The 20,880-nt window shown below is 39.9% G+C and overlaps 1 protein-coding gene across 1 annotated transcript; it reads right to left on the bottom strand.

The window, feature by feature from the left end:
• Positions 1 to 104: 104 nt before the first annotated feature.
• Positions 105 to 13,273, bottom strand: WBP2NL (WBP2 N-terminal like). Its single transcript, XM_044454801.1, has 8 exons — positions 13,190 to 13,273; positions 9,563 to 9,671; positions 6,511 to 6,646; positions 5,563 to 5,655; positions 5,036 to 5,248; positions 4,250 to 4,384; positions 3,400 to 3,476; positions 105 to 1,876 (listed from the first exon to the last, which is right to left on the bottom strand). Exons 1-8 carry the CDS (start codon positions 13,246 to 13,248, stop codon positions 1,829 to 1,831), a joined length of 870 nt encoding a protein of 289 aa, XP_044310736.1. The 5' UTR covers positions 13,249 to 13,273; the 3' UTR covers positions 105 to 1,828.
• Positions 13,274 to 20,880: the final 7,607 nt, after the last annotated feature.

Raw genomic sequence — 20,880 nt, 5'->3', positions numbered from 1 at the left:
TTAAGGTAGTTTTTCATTCAATTAGCAAAAAATGATCCCACCTCCCATTCCATGATTCTTGCAAAACACAAATCCATCAAGTTATCAACACAGCACTATGGACAGGTATTTCAATTTTTCTGTATTAAAGTGCAATTCAAAAATATTACAAACATAGCTAAATATTAAATTATGAAAAGTTAAGCTTCTTGGATTCAGGTTAAAACAATTTAATAGAGAATTTCCTCCTATGCCTGCTGAGTAATATGCTCAGGTACTAGAGGGAGTATAGAAAGAAAAGGTCCTACCAACACATATCAGTGTGTGGTCTGGGCTTTTGCCTGCGAAATACATCCCTAGCATCCAGGAGGTGAGAAGGAAAGATACCCTAAATTATCAAGTTTTATGTAAATTTCCTGCTCAGTGCAGGACAAGTTCAAAACAGTGGAGCAGTTCTCCTTAGAATAAATATATGGGAAAGACATATGTGAAAAGTATCCATTAGAAAGTGAAACAATCAATACAGGAATGCTAACTGCTTCTGCAATTCTTGCTGGCAAATATTATTTAGCCAACTTTACTCAATTGAAGCCATCTCCTCCAACATTGTTCCATTGGGGGAAAACCCTCCTATCAAGGCTTTCAGTATATAAGACAATATTGTCCCACCCCTATTATCCCCCATGTAGTGCTTTCTAATTATGTTACGACCTCAGTGAAATTGCACAGAGGCCTAAAAAGTAGCCTTCATGTTCCAGCTGAAATTTTAGCAACTGCTAGAATTATTTCAATGTTCTGCAGCAGAAAGCAAATGTATTCTCCTATTCAATATACTCCTCTCTGGCACAGTGGAGTTCTGGGCAAGAATCAGCCCATTACTAATAGACCAAAGCACTCAGCTTGGGTCCTGTGCTCAGAACATTTGCTCTCTGTTGCTTGGTCTTTCTACTGTACTCCACAAGCTTTGGTTAACTACATGTTGTTCCTCTTAACTCCACACTGTTTTCAGAAAGCCTTTATCTTTGGTTCCAGCTCAACCAGGGGATGCTTCCCATGTTTCCCATTTGTGGTAACAATAGGCCTTGTTTCAATATGTGACCCAGTGCCATTTACCCTCATTAACCAACAGAAACAGAGGAACTTACTACATACTTTGCACATACCCCTGAAGACCCCTTTTCAAGGGAAAACTAAGGTTTTAAGAAGTGTAGAGAGATTCTCTGCTTCAGAGCTTGGTTTGAAACTTACGAGCTGAAGAAACAGTAACAATTGTTTAAAAATATGGCTACTAATATACCTTCTGTGGTGAGCTGCCCTTCCCTCCACCTCCAGGCCACTTGCTCTAAACATCACTGAAGAATTTCCTCTAAAGTCCTCCCTGGTACTTTTCCCTGGAGAGATACAAGCCGTCACATATGTACAGAAGTCCCTCTTATGCATTAACAGCATGGAGTGAGAATTGTAACATGATGCCAGCAGGCATTTAGAGATGCATGAAAGCGTAATACTCCTGTCAGACACAAGTATCCGTCTCCCATTGTGAAAGTGCTTTGCTTCGGATTTATTCCTACAAGTGAGGTGGCTCCATCTGCATCACCTCTTCTTCAAAGCTATGGGCTCGAACAGTTCTATCCTAGCCTCAAGAGAGAAAGAAAGCAGTCAGGAAAGCATTGCTGTCACTGCCCTTTTATACTGCCATGCTAACAGTTTAGGAACAGTGGGCATTTGTCCCACAATGTGGTGGGTGTTGCTAACACAGGATGACTAGACAGGAAGGACCAGGAGGAGACGGCAATAGCAAAAGTCTTCCAAGGACAAAAAACATGGGAGGACGGCTCCTGGGCTCCTGTTAGTTGTTCTTCTTTTCCTCAGGTGGTGCATAAGGAGGTGGCAGATCCTTAAAAAAAAGGAAGAAGGTATTAACTTGGCATATCTACTGTTCATGAGTTTCCCACTTTATTTAGTTTCTATACCACCCAATAGCTAAAGCTCTTTTATGCAGTATATCCAAGTTTTGTCTGTTTTTCTAGCTTCTGTCTGCAATTAAGATTAAGCAGTTGTATTTAAAGCTCCACTAAATTAAACCATTTCAATCCACATCCTTTGTGATCCACTGTGTTCCAAAATGGATACAACATCTAAAATAAGAGCCCTCAAACCACACAATTAGTATTTCTTCTTGTTCTTCCTCTTCTTCTTCTTAGTCGTCCTCTTTCCCACACAACCAAAGAGGCAGCCAGTGTCATCTAGCAGTATTTTGTGAGTCAAAGCACACATTACGATACTTGTTTGGGGTGGGAGAGAAGTTAGACATGGTTGCAGCTGCTCTATTTTAAAACTAATAGGAGAAAGGATACACTCTGGACTCTCTAGGTGGCATCATGCAACTGATCATGGTTTTTATTTTTAATGCACCTATTTTTCTCTGAAATTCAAAACTCCTCCATTCCTCTTCAACACTGCTATTGTAAAGGGAAATTTTACTACATTTAAATAATTATATGCCTTGCTTATCAATGACAAGCACTTGCTTCCTTTTCGTATCTGGCTTGGGTTTTCAGTCCTACAAAGACAACAGTGACTTCATTTGCATGTCATGCTAAGACACTGTGGGGTGTTCTAGGGATCTGTGAAGGTTGCTTAACCCTCATATAATGCACATTACCTGGACTCTTATGACATGACCTGTCATGGTTTGCATTTTTAAAACATCAGCTCACTTGTGGCCTATGGTCACTAGTTATGAACTGTGACCAGGCCCCAGTTACTTTATAAATAGATGCTCATAGATTATATTTTAAAACATTAAGAATAAGCAAATATACTTATTGGGCATATAAAAATGATACCATGGTACTTGTTGACAAAGTTTAAAGCAGGAAATTAAAACATAATAAATGTTTACATACAATTGCAGTTTACTGTTCACAGAGATTAAACCATACTTACTATCTTTCTGGCTACAATACTCTTTTAATCCTACCACTGCATACTTATTCATATTGCTGATATTTACTTACAGAGTTTTACAGAGATTTCCCAATTTAGTCTCCGGTTTTATCCAGTCTAAGGCCTTAGACAGTCAAGAATTTGTCTTATAATGTTCCCTTTTCCCTAGGTTGTAAGTAAAAAGGCAAGGCAAGCCTTTGGCTCAGAAGGCAGCTTTTTTCACTAGGTTTTTTTGATATGTTGTAATATTGTTGCCTTCTCAATACTTTTTAACATTGCATTTTAAATTCTGCACATTGCCATACTCCAACACAGCAAAAAGCAAAGATAGCAGACATGCTGTAAAAGGCTGGATTCCATAACTTTAGTGGCTTCAGGTTATGTCAGATGAATGCTAAGGAAGCAAGAAATCCACCTGCTTCTACTCTCTTGTTTCCCTAACAAGAAGATCATTTCTACTGAAATTCTTACCATAGGCATGTAGACATTATGAGGATTGGCTGGATTATAATATGCACTGGAAGTTGCCTCTGCTGCTTTGTTGCCACCTACAATGAAACAAACCCGTCAGGGGTTTTTTTTTAAACAAAGCATGACAGACATACTATTTATATCCCTGTTTTGCATCATTTTCTGGATAAAATAGGAGGGCAGATTCTGCTTTCTCGGCAAGAAAGACGTAGGGCATGACTAGGTATGCAGAAGCAGCTTGACTTGTGAACAGCAATGATTTTGGAGAGCCTGGTAATGGGAGAGAAGATCTCACAGTAGGCACAGAAACTGCAATCCAGAAATATGATGTGAGAGAATGCAAGAGAGAAAAGCCATATATACAGATGGCAGACCCAGCACTTTCTCCAGGATTAGTTAGCCTTCTGGGCTTTAACCAAACTGCATTTTTCTTAATCACTCCTGGATCCTTTTTTTTTTTTTTTTTTTTTTTGAGATTGAGTAATCTTTCACAAATAGCATTTTACATCCCCCAGAAGTTAGCCCAAGCCTCATTGGCTCCAATGGCTATTAGAACGGAGTAAGTCCTCAGCATAAAAATGCACCTAAGGAAATCAGTTGATGGTTTCTGGACAATAGTCCTAGAAAATATATTCTTCTGCAAATTACAGTTCAGACAGGTCGGGATTTCAGTTTAAGGCAGGCATGCTTTAAAGAAAACAAGACCTGGTAGATCAGAAGAGAGGTAATATCACAATACATTGACAGTACGTATCTCTTCAAATAACGCATTCAAAATTTAAAAGATGGATGACTTAGGAGTCTGATGGAATTATTCTCATAATTAATGCAAGCTATCCTATGGTCATACCGGGCATTCCTGGCTCTGTCCAGGTTCTAGGTGCTGATCCTCCATCAGCTGGGGCTGAAGGTGCTGGAGCAGAAGAGGGACCTGGATATGGAGGAGGTGGTGCCATATATGTCCCAGGAGGTGGTGGATACATCCCTGAAGAAAGAAAACTAATTCCATTTCTGACCACACACACTTCAGTTAAGTATTTAACTAGGAGCAGTTTAGCAGGGCATTTTTTTTCTACATTACATTTCATCTTCCCTTCCAGGAAACTTTCCCCAGCACACACACACATTTAAAATGTGACCACTTGCCTGTGCTGGTCCTACAACTCTTCCCATCAGTTGTATGGGTAGCATGGCACCAAAGAGATAAATCACCCTATGCAAACCTACTGTCAGGAATGGATGTGCCAAACAATTGCATCTCAGCATGTAGACAAGCCTTAATTGTATCTTGTGTAGAAAAGTCACCCTTATCCATATTTAAGGTATTCCAAACAGTTAAGATTTAATATGGTCATCTACACTGTGAGAAACCTGTGCATGAACCTATTTACATTGGTTAGATTTCAATAAGCAGTTCTAGTCATCCCATGTATATACAGTTACGTGTATTTTATATTGCTATTTATGTATTTTAATTTATTTGTTTGTAAGCCGCCCCGAGGCTTCGGCGAATGGGGCAGCCTAGAAATTTTCTAGAAAGATAGATAGATAGAAGAGCTATCCAGTTCTACAGAAAAACTAAAATTCTGCCCGATTTGAGCAGCAATATTTTACAAAGAATATGCAAATCTTTTACCTGGAGGAGGTGCATATGGATATCCCATAGGCTGTGGAGCAGGTCCATATCCATTCATTTGTGCAGGGACATAAACATATGTTCCAGCAGGTGGTGTTACAACATAGTTCCCTGGTGCAGGTCCATATCCTCCTGGAAAGGGTGGAGGGCCGTAGGCCCCAGGAAAAGGTGCATACCCATAGCCAAAGCTCTGGGTAGGTGTTCCTCTGGAAGCTAAACATAAATATATTTTGTAAGCAAAATTCTGCACATGAGCTCTTGGACTTCAAATGACTGGCCCTCAATTAAAAGGAGACTGACTTTAGGTGGAACTATCTCCTTTCATGCCACACTGATAATATTTGGCCAATTTGCACCTTGAGGAAGACTAGGTTGAAAATAAACAAGATGGGCTGGAGAGGGCAGCATCTAGGAATGTGCAGAAAGATGCAGTCGAAGGGCTAATCTGGAGGTACAGCTACCAATTATCACTATCAGAACCAGAAAGCATCTACAGAATAATTCAGGGTAGTGAGGGGAAATCTTACCATCACTAGCAAGTCTAAACATCATCTGCCCAAACTCTATGGCACCTCCACTGTAGAAACTCATCTTAAATGAAGCCTCTCCTTCCCAGCCACCTAAGAAAAACATGAATTTAAAAGTCTTAATTAGGACATCTTCCAAAAAGATTGTCAAGACAATATTGTTAGGGTTACCTCAAATGCTTCATGGCAAAAGAAAAACTGAGAAGTTTCACAAAAGATAGAAATCTCCTCTTCTACAATGTGTTTTGTTTAAAAGCAATACTTGGATTATTTTTTTTCTCCTCAAAGTCATCAAAAGATGCCTACTACTTTAACAATATGGGAATTCTGTGTCTCTAAAAATGTCAGTGTGAGAAGTTGCATTTCTTCTGAGAAGACTGTAAGTGAATAACATAATCCAAAGCCCAATCAAATATTTTCTGCTGATTTACTAATTGAATCAGGGTTTGGAATTTCATCAGAATGCCCATTACAAATTTCTACCAGCAGAATCTTTCACCTGCTTATTCCAGCTAGAAGAAATTCTAAGCTAAAATTCTGAGAAATTCACTTCCACAATAAAACCCAACTTTTTCTTTTCCCAGATCATGATGAAAGAATAATAAAACTAAGGTGGAAACCCTCATTATTTATTCTAAAGTAGTTTCACTGAACAAAGCACCTGTAAGCAAAGAGACTACATCTGCTGACAGGAAATCAATTGTTTATGGGATATTGGGGCAGTAAACACACAATAGTAAAAGCCATTGTTGGTATATGATGTGATCTAATTTCAGTGTGAACATCTTCAAATCTATATGCACAGATTTCCCTTTTATATAAGCTGATCAAAAACAATATAATTGGCAGAAATATAAAACTGGATCCCTCAGCTAGATTTTGCACATGGCTCTTTTACTAAAATCAAAGAACCGGGACATTAATTTGCCTCTGAGTTGTAATACAGACCTCCAGGTTCTGCTTGTATCACTCCTTTTATATAATTGGCAGAAAATACTGGCTGTTCAATTGAGCATCCTTTCAACAGGTGAAATGGCATCATGAAGGACATCATTTGGTCTTTGCTCTTGGACACGAAAATAACCTGAAAGATACTGAGTCATCAAACTTCTATGCATGTTTTCTTTCTCCTATAAAAGGTCCAAAGCAGATCATGCAGGGATAAAAACAAATATATAACACTAGATTTCATATTAAATGATCAAGTAACAACTGCTTATACTTCAAGGCAAGAAAAAGCCAGTTCACCAGCCAAACTTCCAGACTTTGTTCAAAGAAACCTAATGAAAATGTTCACCCTTTCCTAAACATCTTTGACACTGAACTCAAGAATTTGGGAGGCAGTTCCAGCATGGAGGTCTCCCTCCAAACTTTCTCTTGTTGTGTTCCTAGTGCTCAGAGTGTTCTTCTCCTAGCTTAAGTAGGCCAGTAATAGAGGACAGGGGCTATTAAAGGAAAAAGGTAAGCCAGACCCAACCTATGTAGGCTTCACAGTCACAGCACTCTGAGTTACAGTGGTCCAAAATCTAAATGGGAACAAGTGCAGAAAATGGAAGAGTGGTGTCAACCTCCTCCCCTATCCCATACAGGAAGCTGACTGAAGTTTCTAAACAGCCTCATGTAGAATGTTTGGCAGTGGCATCCTAGTTTTCAGCTATCCATTGGAAGCAAGAATATGTGCCTCTCAACTGAAGGGAGGTTGCACCAGCAGCACTGCCACTTTTTTAATTCTGTGTATTTGTATGTTAAGAGAAAAGGTGATCAAATGCACATTTAAATTTAACCAAAGTACTTGCATGCTACTTTTCAGAGCAAAGTCCTCCTAGGGTAGCTTATAAAGGATAACTTTAGTTATAGAGGATAACTAAAATGGTATTAATGTTGTCACAATAAAATATCAAAATAATAACCTGTATCAAAAACTAAATACAGGAGCTATTTAAAACTCAATACGCCAAACTTTTAATAGGACACAGACTGAGACAATCTTTAAGCTCTACTTAAAAATGAAGTGGCAATATATACCACTCCTGGAACAGTTCCAGAGATACGGGCCCAAAACCACTATGGAAAAGGTCTGCTAATCCAATGGATCTCAATGGCAGGCCTGTGAGAAAGGCAACAGAGGCCAGACTTAAGGGCAAAACAGGGTACAACCTGGTCACAAATTATTTAGGACTTTAAGGGTCAGCAACAGTTCTTGAAATTGCGTGCTGAAACAAATAAAAACCCTGTCCATCTCGTATCAGTGCTGCATGCTCCAAAGTGCTGGCTTCCCACAAGCATCCAAGTGGCTGTGTTCTATGACCATTTCTGAAAGACATGTGCTATAGTAGTCTTGTCTGGAGGTACCCAGGGCATGTGCAACTTAGGCAAGGTTCTCATTCTCTAGATAGACTGGCTTGCAAAATGTGCCCCTAAGTTGGTAAAAGACACTTCTAGCCACACACACTACCTGGATCTTCATAGTTAGCATCAAGGTCAGGTAAACAACCAAACTGCAAACTTGGCCTTTCAGGGGGAACACAACCCTGTCCAGATCAGTAGATTTCCCAATCCACAGTACTTCCATTTTATCTGAAGTAATTTTAAGCTGGTTTATCCTCATCCAGAAGAGGGCAAACACTTTACTTCTGGTATATATATTTGATAGAATTTGTGCAGATGCAGAAAGCTGCACTTGCAAAAAAAAATGCCTCTTGGAAGCTTTGAATGTATGGAAGTTTTGAAAGTATGAATGAGATGGAAGCTTTACCCTTCTTTTCATCTAGTCATTCTAAGAGAAGGAGAAGCAAGACAGATGTAAACAGTAAAAAAATGAAATGTAGGTTTTGAGCTGTATGCTGTAATTAAACATGGGAGCCAAGAAACTACACACAGCTAGTCTTCAATGTAAAGAAGGCACAGGTCATGATTGCCAAGCCCTCATTCTCCAGGAAAGGATAAATATAAATGATGAAAAGCTATACTGATCGTATGCACATCAAGGAATGAAGCCACACATGCCATCTTTCACAAAACATGAATCCCACTGAGGACTGGTAAATGTACCTTTTCAATTTCAAGCAGTCCCCCTGCAATTAGTACCTCCAGTTTCTCCAGCTCTTTGCCTTCAACCATCCCAGCTAACTCACAACATCCTTACTCCAGAACAAACTCCAGATCCTCAGTGTTATTCAAATAAAGACAAGGTGGATGTCTTCAGAATATGACATCACCACACACCAGATCATCAAATAATTGACTGTTCCCCTCACCACTGACTAAGCTCTCCAGGGCAGATGTAAATACCCATCCACTAACATGTGGAGAGACACATGTCCTCCATTCCAGTCAATGCAGAGGTTAAAGCAAGATTAGCATTAGAACAAAGCCATGTAAAAGTCCACAGAAAAGTTCACTGCTAGAAAAAAATATTCCATTTTGTGGAATGTATCAGGAAGGACCATAAAAGTACTTCCCCCAAAACCCTCACAAACTAATCAACTTAGACAGCCCAAAGATGATCATAAGTACTATCTTCAAAGATGGCAGGAAATCCTAATTCTTGCAGAGGAGGCTGTAATGTACACAATCCACAGAGCCAGTTTCTATTTTGTGTCAATCAGAGTCCCACATTATCAGCCATCAGCAGAAGCATGATGAAACTTCAAAAAATAATCTAGAACCTGACAACAAACTTGCGGTAAACATTCTGAACATTAAGAACACAGCCAACCTCTTACCAACATTATGATTTAACTAGTGGGGGGGAAAAGAAAAATATATACAAAATGTGCACAAAACAAGTTGTGCTGAAGGTCTTGCATTAGCTATTGCTAGACAAAGGATGATGAAAGATAGCCATAGTCTGGGGGGTGCAGGTGAGATGGAGAAGCTGACTCCTGTCTTTATTTAAGAGCATAACCCTATACCAATTTAGCCAGAAAGAAGCCCACAGCTCTCAACCTGCCCTAATAAAGGGGATCTAAACAATATCATGGAAGATTCCAAGACTTACCCTGTAAGGAGTGAGGAACACCATGCCTTTCTTAGTGCCTTTGAAGAGCTCTGCCTTGTTAGTCACATCAGAGAAGGTCAGCTCGACATCTTTACAATACTTGAGAATACTTCAGGGAAGGAGACAAGATGCAGATGTGATAGTGTATTTCAGTAAATTTTGCAGAATATCCCATGCAGGTGAGTATCAGTTCTACAATACTTGACAGAGCCACTGCAAACCCAAATATAATTTTGGACAGGAAAACATAACTCAATAGCCTTCAGACACTATGCTGGACTGCAATTTCCCTGAGCTTTTCAACCCTATGATTAGCAGAATGGAGGAAAAATCTGGTGATTAATTCTACCTACATCCCAGCAATTAATCTTATCTTTTACTCACAGTAATAAGCCTTTAGGAATTGGCTCCAGGCCTAATATATTCTGATGGATTTCTATTGTTATAGATATTTTTCTAAAAGGAATACCTACATTAAAATTTCCCAAACCAGTTAACAGCATTGCTTGGGGGAAAGCTTGTAGGCAAACAGTTCCTGTTGTGAAAAATCTATTTGAGGGGAATTATCTGTCACAGTGTGTCAAATACCATGCTTCCCAGTGTGAATCCAATATTATGCACAATTATACGTTTCATAGAAAATAGTGAGATTGACTTCTGAATAAACATGCCTAGGTTCAGACTATACAGGAGCCCAGAAAAATAGCCTGTCTATCCATCTCAAAAAATAAGCACAATTGTTGGCCATAACCTTTTAGCTGACAATTGAGCACAATATTCCTTAGAGCTGGCTCTCATTCTGTATCCCTCTCATTCTTTATTCCTCTAAGTGTGACAAGCACCAGAAAATATTAAGGTTAGGTAACAATCTTTACAGCATGTATCTTTTTTACCTTTCAAAAACATACTATAACTCCCTTATAAACAGAGTAGTTCATTATCAGTACATGATGTGTTCTTCCTGCAAAAGGTTTTGCATCTTTTAATCAAAATATCCTTAGACTAAGTCTTGCACAGGAAATGTTTACTAGTGACCTACTAATGTTGCTCAAGACTGCATTACAAAAGAGCAGTGTGATGCCTATTTTAGCTGTGGCTGTGACCAACTAGGAATCATGTGACTATATTCTTGGCTTTCATTTGCTTTCCCTCTAAGTCTGTGTCAGCTTTAAGAAAATTAGCACCAATTTTCTAAACCAACAAGATTCCATTCTGCTAACAAGGTGTGTCTATTCTGCACTCTTATGGTTTATATTGTCATTTAGTCTGTGTTATAAACCACACAATGTGCTCAAGTTAGAGAATAAAAATGTAAAAAATAAAAATAAAGCATCAAGTGCTAGTAAGTGATACAGCATCAGTCAGTAGAGTGGAAAGTTAAACTTGCCAGCCTTCCACAATGTCCAAATGTTATTAACTTGGAGTTGGAGTCTGCTTTGGACAGATTTTGCCTGTGGAAAGTCCTTCCATGCAGTTTTGGGTTAGTTTTCCCTGGGTCTCCTGACTGTCTTTGTAGCATTTTCAGAAGGCTCAAGGGACTTCTGTCAGAAGGAGGGCAGGAAAGTTTATTGCCATCAGTGCAAGTGATCCAGAATAAATGTGGATCCAGTCCTTGGACTACAAATCCCAGTTTTCTGATCTATGACCATGCTGACAGGGACTGATGAAAGCTGGTGAAACAGATTAGGAAAAGCTGGATTAAGCCTTCACAACTAGTGAGCCTGTATGTGTGATCATCACAAGCCCACTAAGGCTTGAACACCCTGAATCCAGCCTCTGTTTAAGCTCCAGTCGGTTGTGGTGTACACTTGTCACCATTTTTAACATGCAAGTGGACAGGTACCGTGGCTTGCCATGTGAACCCAACTGTCATAGGATATGTGAGGGTCAAACATAACCCTAGAACAACCCATGGTACACAGAGAAGCTATGGAGGGCCACTGTGATTGTGCATACCTTTTCATAGTAAAGAAGTGCTCAGTACTTCATAAAAGAATCCACACGTGTTCCCATCACCTTACAGAAACCCTACAGTACTATGCAATCTACCATTTAACACAGGTAAATGTGCCTGCTGCCAGGAAGACTTATTTTTCCCCAACCTTGGATGGCTGCTACTCAGCAAAAGTTTGGTTTTATTATTATAGTACAGATGAAGACATATTTGACTTTATTTGAGCATTATTCTAATTTGCTTGATCAAACAACTATTTAATAGAAGCAATTTAAAGATCAGCTTAAATCAGCAGATTTATAAAATTATAAAATCCCAATGTGAACTTGAACAGCACACCTAAAATGAATGTCTCAAGTTACATTTTTCACATGTCAAACTTGGTTTAAACTGTGGCTATATCAATTCCAGCAACAACAGGAAGGATAACAGAAAGAGATGCTAGTTTGTGAAGCACTGCTGGACCGTGGTAGTTTTTCCAACTTATGTTCTGGGCAGGCAGTATTTATACTCATGAAAAGACAATGATGAGGTCCATCAGACCAACACCCAATCTGCAAGATCAGCTCCCATTCTGAAGTAGCATTTACCCTTCGTGGCAGATGCCATTTGTGCATTTTTTGTTTGACACATACAAAGATTGTGTCTCATCACCTCACAGAAAATTTTTTCTACATGGTGTTGGGCTTTCCCACTGGTATTGCAGAAATTATGACACTACCTGAAGTTTCCCAGTTGCATTTATTAGTTGCAGTCACCCAACTTTGACTAGACTTCCCATAAGAAAAATGACATATTATGGCACTGATTATGCTTTGATTATGGCAGAGCTCTCCATAGCCCCAAACATCTCCTGAAAGAAGCCATTTGACTGTCAGCTCTACAGCCTTCTGCACAGTATATCCTGAAATGCTACACAAGGAGGGCCAATGGTGTAGATAGCATCAGTACAACTTCCTTAACGTTTTTCTTGCAGGCTAGCTACATCATACGTACTACTGATTAAAGTGACTAACCTAGAGAAAAATACTCAAGAAGCAATTTATCAGGAGCTCAGGCTCCATTCTCTTCCCACATGACAATTTTCGTTCATCAATGTGTACTTGTGCATGGCACAGGACAGAGACATGGATTAGGCAGGCACCTAAAGGCAGGGCTTGAGAGTGTGTCTGTCACAATTATAACTGCGTGATAGAAGACCACGACTGTATACTCGTTCGTAAGGAAATAGACACCTCCTTTCCAAGTGAAACCGAAGCAGCTCTACGCTTGAGCGCATCCCCTAGTGGCGTCTTTCTCATTAACTCCTCCGCCCTCATGGAGATCAACAGCGCAAGAGGTCACACGGCCAAGGAAAGAGGGGGGCTGCCTGCGTAACATTCACACGGGCTATTAACTAAAGGGTGCGCGTCACAATCACGTACCCATATGGGGAGAGGGGCTTGCGCTGGGTGCCGTGGAAAGGGAGCTTCGGCGCTGCTTTCCGCACAGAACGTGGGGAGACTTTCTCTCAAGAGGGGGCAGCCCGAGGCTCACTATACCATTCACTTCCCAGCGCTCGCCGACGCTAAGCTCAGCACGAGCGCCGAGAGCGGCGACAGTGGGCAACGCGGAGAGCCCCCCTCCCTCACGGCCACCCCAGCCCAGCCCCGCTTTGCCTCGCCTCGCATTACCTCTCCCCGTTGGGCGTGATCACCCCGCCGCCCCCCGAGTGGTTCTTGTTCACCGCCATCTTCCCGGCCAATGGCACCAACAGGGGCGGGGCTTCCCTCTCGGCCCCTGGCAAATACCGCGGCGCCGCCCCGTAGCGGCCGTGACCTCACTGCGCGCAGGCCCGCCGATCAGTAGACTGGCGGGGGGGGGGGGGCGGTGTTTTCTCTTCCTGGCTTTCCTGGCCTTTCGTGGCTGGCCCTTTAGCCCTGGGTGGGTCATCACCTTGCTAGGTTTATTTTGTGAGTTGCCGCATCATTTTAAAGGCAGAGTAGAAGTGTATAATTGTTCTGACTGTTCCTACCGGTATGTTGGCTGCGAAAAGTACTAGGAGTGAAGGCGTCCCTCGTCGCAAAGCATTTTACTTTCCATCTCCTCTTCCCCTTCACAGTGCTTAAAACCTATCAGCCGCGCTGGATCAAAGGATTATTTAGTTCAGCATTCGGTTCCCGCAGTGGCAAACCAGATAGCCAAGGGAAAGCTCGCTATTAGGACATGAGGGCAGTAGTGACCTGCTCAACTCCCATTATTAGTATATTACATTTATACCCTACTTTTCTTCCTCTTTCAAGGCACCCGAAGTCCCTTTCTCCACTCTATTTGATCCTCACAGAAAGTACCCTGTGAGGTAGGTTAGGCTGTCAGTCTGTGAGGGCCCAAAATAACCCACGTGTTTCATGGTCTGGTGAAGACTAGAACCCAGGTCTCCCAATCTCCTGCCCAAGCCTCTAATCAACTTGCCACATTAAGGATATTTCGAGGCATATACTGAGCTGGAGGTGGCAAATAAGTGGCCATTATGATTAGTAGCCACTGACAGCCTTCTTCTCTTTTAAGGTGTCTGATCACTTTTTCATACAAGCTGGTAGCATCACTACATCTTGTAGAAGAAAATTCCATAGTGTAACTATATGCTATGTAAAGAATTACTTTTTCTAATCCATCCTGAATCTTCCATCATTCAAAGTTCTAGTACTATAAGAGAGAGAAATCAATTTTCACCTATTGTGCCTAATTTTACATACCTCTTATGTTCCCCTTTGCTTTCCTTTCTCCCTAAGTCACGAATCTCCAAAGGCCACCTTTTCTAATAGGCAAGATGCTGCAGCCGCTCAATCATTTGGGTCGTCCTTTCCTACACCTTGAGATGGTTGATGGCTTGTCTTCCCAATTATATTTTCTTAGCCTCTGTGAGATGAGGGTTACTGGACTAGCTGAACTGTTAGTTTGAACCAACAGAACTGTTCTTATGTAGAAGATATTTAAAAATAATTTTAAAAACTAAACCTTGAAAATTAGGATGTTGAAAGTCAATTGGGAGGGGTAACTGAAAACAATAATTTTACAGTAAAGATCACACATGCAGCCACTTTGGAAAATGCATCATATGGACATCTATGACTATTAAATCATATAAGTATCAATAACACCATGGAATAGATAACCAATTCTTAAAAATTATATCCCATTTGGAGGAACAAATAAAAGAAATTTATCTAAGTTGAATCTGTCCCATTTTAGCCCTATGGCAAACATGCTGTTTATATCAGTTAAAATCCTGGTCCTCACTGGTGAAGACCCAGTACTGCAGAGGTTGGCAACCTTTCTTGGGTCCATAGGTACGCGTGGCAATTAACTATACTGGGCACCATGACAAAATGCAAATTCCACAGAAGAAAACAGTGGCCTGCAACCACCTGCTCTCTTCCTTTCCAAAGAATGTGTCTGAGCTTACATATACAGTATTCATGGGAAAAGAAAATGGGAACAACTAGAGGCCCTCACTTTGCTTTCAAGTGACTCCTACTAGTAAGTATTTCTGTTATTTAAAAAATTATAAAACTAGGAGGGGTATTTTCTTAAATCCAGATAATAACTCTAACATATCATAATGCCAGAAAAACTCCTTTTTAAAATCTGGTTTGTGACACTGCACTGGAATGTTAGCTATTTAGCATTCTGTCCAAAGCCCTTCTTTACCGGCAGAACAAGGGTTGAGTTTCAGAATACTACCAGGCCTTTACTCTTATTCTCTGAGTTGGTGAAGTGCAGTATTACAGTAGGTGATGTAATTATGTTGAAAATATTACCACATTTGCACAATAACCGGGGGGGGGGGGGGGGGAACAGCATGGTGGCCTCATTTCCCAGGTGATTGGGCAAACCCAGCTTCTGTGCTGTGTGTACAACTCTGACCCACATGAGAAAGAAATATGTATTTTGTGCAAATAAACTAACTAACCACTTGTTCAAATGACAATTTCTTTAATCAGACAACAGAACACAGAAAGTTAAGTCTAGCAACAGTTACATCATTGTCATTTTTCTCAATCAAGGGCTGGACAGATTACAAAAGGGCTTCATTAAGATACTTTCATAGGCTAGAGGTACCAAGAGGATCTAGGCATCATTCATGCATGTATTAGTTTCTCTGCCAGAAAAGAGAATCTAATTGTAATCTACAGTTTTCCATGAACTTGCTTCCAAGAGGAACTATCTTTCCAAAATGCTTTAGGGTGCAATCCCGTGTAAGTTTAGACAGAAAACACACAACTCCCAGCTTGCCCAGCTAGCATAGGGCTTTTTTTCTGGGTAAAGTTCTATAGCATTGCAGCCTTAAGTACATCTCAGTATGCACAATGATAATATGCAATTTTCAGAGAATATTATAATATTCGATTGATCCCTTCTCTGTATCTGTATATCTATTGTGGTCTGGTGTTATGATACAAATCTATCTGTAGCATCAAAGACAAAGCAAACAAACAAAAAGAGGGAAGTTAATATATTACTATGGGGCATTTCCTTTATTACAGTTATCAGCATCAAGAGAGTTCTACTTAGGTAGTTTAGGAATCAAGTGTTATTAGAACTGGGCATACTGGAATGGTGACAATTTCACAATAATGCATAGTATTAGCATACTATTTCCTTTGTGTTTATTTGCATTAATGCCAGATGCTCTCACTGTTGATTGAAAAGGGCTAAGATCTACACTGGCAAAAAGTGCATATAGGTTTTTGCTCCAACCTATTATGGATACCACCTACTAGATTATATAAATTTTAGCTATTTTTACTAGAGAATTTTGTCCAAAATAAATGGACCCACTCAGTTTAGCACAGAAATGGGATTCGAAATCTAATCTATGCTGAAAATAAATGGATAAACAAGCATATTTTACTGTTTAGAGTGATGCACACAGAAATCACTCAACAAAATGGCACCCATCAAAACTCCTCTGATTTGAGATCCACACACCAGACTAGACTTCCTCCATTAAAGAGAATAACCTACATTTCTCAATCACACCCCTAGATAGTAAAAGAAAAAACATACTCCTATAATTGAGTAAGTAGAGTGAAATAAAATATTGCCTCTTTGTACAACTAGTCTGGAGTAGACCACACCTTCACTGGACTGAAGGGATTACTTCATGTTTTTCTGTGTTTGTTGTCAATGGATGATGCTATCCAATAAATTCATTGTATTGTTATTAGTTTAATCCCTCTACTTGAAAGGAAAAAATCTTAAATGGCTTAGCATTACTGGCTTCTGCAGTCTTGGATATACCAAACATCTTACAGAATTAAAATAAGCAAGGCACAAGGCACAGCTGCCATGGAGGCTGACCTGTTTCAAGGCTGAGATTACTCTGTGTGACACCATTCACCATTTGGCAGTTTCCATCATATTGCAGATTGCTCCAAAAAACCTCTGTGGTGACCATGGTGAAAACTGGTGATCCACATGGTAAGTTACCAGACATATGAATGGTTTGCCACGTGGTGGCAGCCAATTAGACATATCCACAAATGAGACATTTTACTAGTTACATTGTGATACTTTTGGCCTCCATAGATGCTTCACTTGAGGAGGTGCTTTTCAATTGCCTCTCGATTTTGCTTTAAGCAAAATCCAGTAATAGCCTAGGCCAGATCTGTGCAGTCTTCTTTGGAAATGTTATCAGTCTTTCAGAAAAACCTTTTTATCAATTCATCAAGCAATAACCTTGTTACTTGCTGGGAAACATAGGCAGGAGGGTGCTGTCACATTCATGCCCAGCTTGTGTTAACAGAATGCTGGTCTAGATGGGACCCTTGGTGTGATCCAATATGCTGCTTATTATGTTCTTAAACCTTCATTCCTCTGTATTACTTTATATCTTGGGTGTGGGGGAAGGGATATCCTCTCTGGGCTTTTATGTATTTGTTGATTAGATTATTTATAAACTGCATTTAAGGGCACAATTGCCCTTCTGAAGCAGTGTATAAAGACCATTATAATATACAAAAAATCATCAAATTAAAACTAGTTTACAACTCTTTAAAGCAGTAGCAAGCACAATTGTCCTCCTTTTAGATATTCATCAAGCTTCTTTGACAGACTTTAAGAAATTATTAAAAACTCAATTTTTCTTTTGCATTTCCTTTGTGGTGTTCAGATGTCTTCGATGCACTTTGTCCATATACTTATATGTTAATTACTCTACTGTTACTTAACTCTTTTAATCTTACATAGTTAGTATGAAGTTCTCCAATTTGCTTCCAAGTCCCGTTCCCTTTCATCTCAGACATCTTAGATGGCAAGGCCTGTAAACAGGTACCATCTTAGATGGTAGGACTTGTTCATGTTATTTTTGTACAGGGCCAATTATATTTTAGTTGCTTTAATTATAATGATATTAGGCTTCTCCCCTCAACACTGATCTGGTTCAGAGGTCATGAGCAATTTCTGTTATTTTTAACCAAGGAACTGGCAGGAGTACACAGAAGTAAGTGTACTGTTTCCTACACTCTCACCACTTCTGCTTTCAACTAACAACCCAGGAATGCCCCCATTCTTGGATTGTTTATGACATGCAAATCTTGAAATGCTTGCTTGTTTAGTGGTTAAATAGCCCAGATCAACCCAACATAAACCTTCAGTTCAAATGTCACAATAATAATTTCTAGGTTGGTAATTGAAAGCAAAAGTAGCCAAGCGGGTGGGAACCAGCCTACTTGCTTGCTCTGCTGCTGTCACAAATGCCCCATGGTTAACAAGCCATAAGTTGCATGACTCTGTAGACAATTATCTTGCCTATAGACTAATAATATAGAAGAACCCTTAAAATTTGCTTTTAATTTCAATATAGGCAGTACTTTAGTGGTCTCCAGATGGCAGCTGTACAAAGTGCACCGATCCTAACTGTGCATCATCTAGATGGTTGGGAAGAAATTACGGACTATGAAATAGTTTTGATAAATTAAACAGCTGTGGATTGTGAAGATGGAAATTATGAACATAGCCCAACACTGCCAAGGCTGATAGTTTGCCTAAACAGATTTACCACCAAAAAGGCTTTTAAAAATAACTGAGTAGGAAACATTTGACAGACACTGAGATGACCACCAGCAGCACTGCAGTTTGCTTACAAATGAAATAAAAGGATATGTTAGTGATAAGACCTTTGCCTGCATGTGTGTGGAAAACAGATGATATGCATGCATTCAAGTACCATTCCTGAGGTTTTCCTCTCCATGGGGAAAATAATTATGCTGTCACTGGTTAAAGGGCAGTAGAACCTGTTCATCAAGTTTGCTCTGCCTGGCCTCCAGCAAAGAAAAATGAGCAGATATGGAAGCAACTCTGACAGAGATGTTAAGTGCTGTCTCAGATGCTTATCTTGAAGAAGACTCCTCTCAGGTAAAGTCCTATCTCTGATAACCTTGTCTGATGCACACCAGTTCTCTGGCATCTCTGTCTTACTGTTATGCCAGTACCCTACCTAGCCTTATATGCTTCTGCCATGATAATAGAGCATCTTAGGCCACAATCCTATACACACTTACCTGGGAATAAGTCTTACTGAACATATAAGTCTTATATGTAACATTGCCTGCATTAATACTGCATGGTTCTGTCCACTAACCAGAGTGGCAGGACAAGATGAGACCAACATCTCTGCTTGAGCTGCCTCTGTCCTGCCCTTTTTTTGTTCCCCCATCTCCCCTGGAAAGGCAGAAGGGTCACCGGACCTTTTGCTCACTTTCTCTTGCTCTCACTCTTTTGCCTTGAACATGTTCTTCTCTCCTCTTCTAAGCCAACCATCTAACAATGGACCTTCTTTTTAACCAAGACATTCTGCATGAACATAGCAACACCTCCTTCATGCAAGTCACATACTAAATATGTGAGTAAATAAGCTTCTCTTTGTTGTAAGCCTTTCAATGTGGATTCTAACAGATCCAGGTGCAAGCAACAGCCTCTTAACTAAATCCGCTATTTAATGCTTCTGCTGAACCTGTGTATAACCAAATATTCAACAGGTTCCCAATGATATTAATAGGGCTTACTTCTGATTATACATGCATAGCATCATGCTATTGTTATACTTTTTTCATTTGCTTACAACACTTATAAATACAGCTATATTGGAACACCCTTCAGATAACATCGTCTTTTGGTTACCCATCTTTTTAGAAACACTCTGCCATTATATCTAACAATATTATGGAAGGCTTAAAATCACCCTAGGTCACAGAAGTCCTCTCAGGGCCAGACTAAGGTCCACACGTTCAATTAATCTATGAAAAGTTATTTTTGATTAGGCATATTCATAATCTGCCTGTCTCTCTGGCTTCTCAATAGCTAAACTAGATAGAGGGAAAGGTAAGACATTCTGCACAGAAAAGCCTGCCTTCATGTCAGGCTAATTTGCATTTCGCTGAGTAGGCCTCCCCTGCAAGTGGAGTAAGCTATTTGTTCAAAGTCTTATTCTGGTGCTATGGCAATATGAGAAATAAAGTACCTTGCATATTGGCCTGAGTTATAAAGATTTGGCTCTTCATATATTAGTATACCACCATTCTGTATTGTCACTGTAAAGACCAAGACAGCAATCACTGCAGTAATCCTCATGTTTGACTTGTTTACTAAGGGTGCAATCCAATGCATCTCTAGACAGAAAAAAGGCTTAGAACTCCTACCATAGCTGGCTGGGGAATGCTGAGATTTGTAGGACTTCTTTGACTAAAGATGTATAGGAATGAGTGCACACTCAGTCAAATATTGTTTGCTAACAAGCAGCTAAGGAATGCAGAAGTGGAAGGGGCACTTCTAGACAATTTTTTGTTATGCCTTTGCTTTGTCTTAATTATCGAATTTTAACAGGAGGGATCCAGGTGTCATGTTTGATTTGTCACCCTCCCGTGTTTTTCTACTGTTTCTTCCATCTTTTTTCCACTAGAAAAAAATGTTAAAGATGAAAAGATGGAATCACTGCACATTGACTTTTTATTGGTGGCCCTAAAAGCTGTCCATCTGGAAGCAACCCGTATATATATAATTTATTTGAGGAATCAAAGTAGCTAAGCTGGGGTAGTGAAAAAGAAACATAATGCTAAAAACTTAAAGCATTTCTTCTTAAATTAAGTTTATATTTTATTTTTAACCATATACAGCCATACATGCTCACTTTTGCTATAGTGAGGCTGTAAAGTTACATCAGTCTAAGTTACATCAGCAGATGGATCTGCGTCCCTGAAGTGGAGAATCTGTTAGGAAGGGCTTCAGAATATTGGTTGTTATTTCTCGTTTATAGGATAGATTTGAATAGTGCCCCCAAAAACTGACACTGAGTGCAGAACCTTCTATACATTTGCCCGATTTC

The sequence above is a fragment of the Varanus komodoensis genome, unplaced genomic scaffold, assembly GCF_004798865.1.
Source record: "Varanus komodoensis strain SLA01 unplaced genomic scaffold, ASM479886v1 scaffold8, whole genome shotgun sequence".
Classification (NCBI taxonomy): domain Eukaryota; kingdom Metazoa; phylum Chordata; class Lepidosauria; order Squamata; family Varanidae; genus Varanus; species Varanus komodoensis.
Note: the sequence above shows the minus strand (reverse complement) of the source record. Positions and strands in the feature narration are given on the sequence as shown.